Source organism: Zingiber officinale, chromosome 6A, assembly GCF_018446385.1.
Source record: "Zingiber officinale cultivar Zhangliang chromosome 6A, Zo_v1.1, whole genome shotgun sequence".
In the NCBI taxonomy this organism is placed as follows: Eukaryota; Viridiplantae; Streptophyta; class Magnoliopsida; order Zingiberales; family Zingiberaceae; genus Zingiber; species Zingiber officinale.
Window position 1 is genome coordinate 115,730,140 of NC_055997.1, and position 4,305 is coordinate 115,734,444.

Here is a 4,305-nt window from a genome sequence, read left to right on the forward strand (position 1 = left end):
TTGGATTATTAAATTAATCAATTTTTTTTAAAAAAAAATCAGATTGACTGATTATTATTAATGACATTTTGATTTAATTAGTTTAATCAAATTTTAAATTTTATGATCGATATAAAATTAATTAAATTGAAATAATTTTTTTTAAAAAAATCTAATTTAGTCTAATTTTCAAAATAATTTAATTATTTATATTTATCGGGATTTTGAGAAATAGTAGTACCACAGCAGCTCCACAATTTTATTTATTTTAAATATCATAAGATTTTAATTAATTTCTTTAAGCAAATTTATTTCGGCCATCGTTTTGCTGGATCGTAGCAGAGCTGAGCTTCTCTGGTCCAGTTTGGCTAGCCTCGTGGCGTTGACGTAGTCTCTAGGACTGTGAAACGCGCCGCCGGGGAAGACGTGGCCGCCGAGGAGCCGGAAGAGGATCAGCCACGGCCCTTCCTCGAACTCCCTTCCCTCGTTGAACCTGAGGGCGAACAGCGCGTTGAAGAGGTCAGTCCACACGCTCAAGTACATCCTCGGCACCGCCGTCACCAGATCAATCGAATTGGGCTCGGGAGCTTCCTCGAGCACCTGCACGTACCCATCGAATTTAGTAATTAATTCATCTGTCGATCGATCGATCGATCGATCGATGGATGGATGTACGTACCTTTGCGTGGTACCATCCGTTGTAGAAGATGCACTTGCCGCAGTGGGTGAACGGCGAGAGTCGGTTGTCCTCGTCGTAGTCGTCGAAGGGGATGCGAGAGACGAGGTCGAACCGGTAGACCATGCGCACGTAGAGCTTCCCCTGCATCAGCGACTCGAAGTAGGCCTTGAACGTCTCGTCGCCCACCCTCGGCTGGCCGTACGTCATCACCCCGGCCAAGGAGCTCAGGACGGCGCCGGCGCAGCCCGTGTCCCGGTGGAACGAGAGGATCGCCGGGAAGATGGTGGCCAGCGCGCCGCCCAGACTGTGGCCGGTGACGATGATCTTCGCTTTCCTATGGGCGGCGAGGAGGTCCGAAAGGTCTGCTCGCAGGACGTAGTAGGCGGCGGGCTTTTTGGCGGGCTTGTCGATCTTCAGGTGCTCGGGGAAGCCGAGGTCGAAGATTTCTTCGTGTTGGAGGCCGAGGGCCTTGAGGAAGCCGAGGTGGAGGTAGCCGAGCTTGCCGGCGTGGATGACGGAGAGGTCGACGTCGGTGGACCAGTCGTAGGCGTTGAAGGGCTCGGTGCCACGGAACGCCAACACAATCAGGTCGGCGTCCTCCTTCTTGTCGCAGAAGATGAACGCCTGCGTTCCGTTCGATTCCAAAAATTCTGCAAAAGAATTACAAAATACATATCGATCGAAATCTTAATTAATTATATATATATATATCGACTTACTGTTCCAGCAGTCATAGAATCGAACAAAGTGCATCTGCATCAATAACTTTGGATTAATATAATTCTCAATTGAAATCTCTTAAAAATATTAGAAATTTAATTAATTGTATCTACCTTCCAGTGATTGTTGACGACATTCTTAATGTATTCGGCATTCTCATAAGAAATTTTGGCGGCCATCATTGTGAGATCGAAGATATTGATGTCACCTAGGCCGCCGTGATCTTTGAGCTCCATTAAGGGAGTGAAGTAGTTATTGAGAGACCTTTTCCCGTCGAGCTCCACTCGGTCGTCGACGAAAGCCAGCACCGATCGGAACTCTGCGGTTCCGCGCCGGGGAAATTTAACCCTCACTGAGAACGATCGATGCTAATTAAAACCCATGACTATATCGAACTTTTCATCGAGGGAATTAATATATATATATATATATATATATAGATAAAACTAGATAGAACCTGTCATGAGCCTCCAAATTAAGCCGAGTATTCCACCATTGAGGGAGATCAAGTTGAGGAGGAACTCCACGACGAGGCCAAGCCACTTCAACGGAGTCGCGACTTGAAGTAGTATTTTCATGGTGATGAGGGTGAGGGGGGTGCAGAAATGAGACCGGATGGATCGGCAGTAGCGGCCGCCGGTGGTGCCGGATTTAGGTGCGGTGAAGGAGTACCCAAATGCATAGTCAGAGAAGGGCTGCCTTTGCCTTGGAAAAGAAAATGATCTGAAGATGTTTTTGAAGCTCAGCTGATCACGGCGGATGATCATGGACTCTCTCTCATCATGGACTTCTTCTCCGTTATCCATTGAGAGGAGGAAAGTAAAGGAAATGAAAGGAAAGCGATACTATTATAGTGGCAAGTGGTGCGAAAAGATCACTAGTTTTATAGAAGAAGTTTTCGGTCGGATGGGTTCAATTGGTTATGTCGAAGGACTCATGTATTTCATCATACATGTTTTTTTTTTTTTTTTTTTTTTTTTTTTTTTTTTTTTTTTTTTTTTTATATAAGAGAATGAATGGGGAAGAGATAAGAGAGTAAAGAGGTTCCATTGTAAATGAGATTTTAATCTCATATTGAGAGTTTCATGATATGTTGGTTGATTTATATTGATTGATTCACATATATTAAGAGTGTGAACAAATGCTTGGACGAGTGGATGCGTAGGGAGGATATAAATCTAGAGCCTGGATTGTATTAAAGCATGTTGACTCGTGTGTGGGCACAATTTGCGATCATGATTTGTCTCAGTACTTGGGAAACAGACAATCCGAAAAAGTCTCGAATTTCGACCTCTTTCCAAGCTTGGCTCTGTTGTTCGACAGCAACTCAGTCGAACTCTTCATTTGATCTCGATTGGCCTTAGCCTATTCGTCCGGTCGATTACTGTTAAGCCTTCGTTCAACACTTGACAGACACCAACATCTTACGAGATTATTAGTGCAGGTCATTTTAATAGATAAGATAAATTTATTTCATGTCATTTAAATTCTACTAAGTCCCGAAAATCTTCGGCATTGTATTATTTTTGCTAACATTTCTTTCTTCATCGAATCCCATTCATATACTCTCTATAACATAATGAAACTGTCAAAAATATCTTGTTAGGTGTAGTTGTGCTAAACCAATTATCTTATTCATATACTCTCTATAACACAATGAGTTCCATTTAGCTACAGTACTTGACTTGACTTAACATTAGTCAATATATGACCTTTTCCATTAAGTCAATATTACTTTAAGAGTGTCGGATTACGCATCATTCACCACGCCGACAGCCTACGTGTTTATGTTGCTCCTCCATTTATTTTAAGACTTGAGTTGACTTGACTTGTTGACTAAGTTTTTAGAGTAAACAAAAATTAGAGGGGAAAAGAATACTTTAAAGCTAAAGATTCAACAGTAAAAGAAGTGAGTTATTTGTTTCAATAAATTTATACTGGATTTGTTATATGTTGTTGTTATATATAATGATTTTTTGTGTAATTTTCTTGTTATTATTAACTCGTTGTGATTTTAGGTTAGGTTGTATATATATATGTCATTACCTAGAAAGAATATTTTTATTAAGAATCGAGTATCTTTTTTATAGACACAGGATCCTAAGGACACTAAGACTTAAAAAAAAAAAAATCCTAGTTAAATTTTAAACCTTAATTCCCAAGCTTATAAAGAAAAAAAAGAAACTTTGCAAATTAATAAAATAGGACAGATATAAATATTTTTTAGCCCCTAAATATCATAAATATCAAAAAATAATTTAAATACTATAAAAATAAAATCACTAAAAATAGTAAACCAAAAAGGATTTGAACTGTCAAATTTAATTTGGGTCCAAAACTTGACAATTATCTCATAATAAATATAGATTTTTAAATTTTATACATATGATCATTAATAAAGTATAATTCTAAGTTTTAAGTTAAAAATTATACCGTTAGAAATATTGCCGCATCATTTTCTGAAGCTAACCCTAGTAACAGCCATCTTAATATTATAGGTAATATAACTATATAAGTCAATCGGCTTAGTAAGCCAACTGTAGTTAGGGTTACCTTAAAAGATAGCTACGAAGGTTAGTTTCAAACTAAAGATCTTAGTATTCTTTCATGTCATCCATTCATATCTTTCATATTCGTTGAGGGCCTTCAAATTGAATGATAAAGATTGCAAGTGGATGTCTATAGAAGGCGAGTGATTGTCATTGTTAAAAGACTCCCTTTCGTTTTGGATTATCATCACTTTGATTTGAGCTCGAAGTGAGTCACTAGTTGATGGCTATGATCATGCTTAAAAAGTTTGTCCATTAAATGTGGTAAAATTGATTCGTTCGTCTTAGTGTCATTGTCAATACGTCTCTAGATCAATATGAAGAAGGTAAATTACGGGTGTCTACTAGTCATTAGTACAGGTGGTAAGGTATGGAGGA

The 4,305-nt window shown here is 39.1% G+C and overlaps 1 protein-coding gene across 1 annotated transcript; it reads right to left on the bottom strand.

The window, feature by feature from the left end:
- Positions 1 to 211: 211 nt before the first annotated feature.
- On the bottom strand, positions 212 to 2,240 carry LOC121997604 (triacylglycerol lipase OBL1-like). The gene is made up of 5 exons (XM_042552105.1): positions 1,836 to 2,240; positions 1,492 to 1,730; positions 1,378 to 1,411; positions 659 to 1,308; positions 212 to 579 (listed from the first exon to the last, which is right to left on the bottom strand). Exons 1-5 carry the CDS (start codon positions 2,182 to 2,184, stop codon positions 265 to 267), a joined length of 1,587 nt encoding a protein of 528 aa, XP_042408039.1. The 5' UTR covers positions 2,185 to 2,240; the 3' UTR covers positions 212 to 264.
- Positions 2,241 to 4,305: the final 2,065 nt, after the last annotated feature.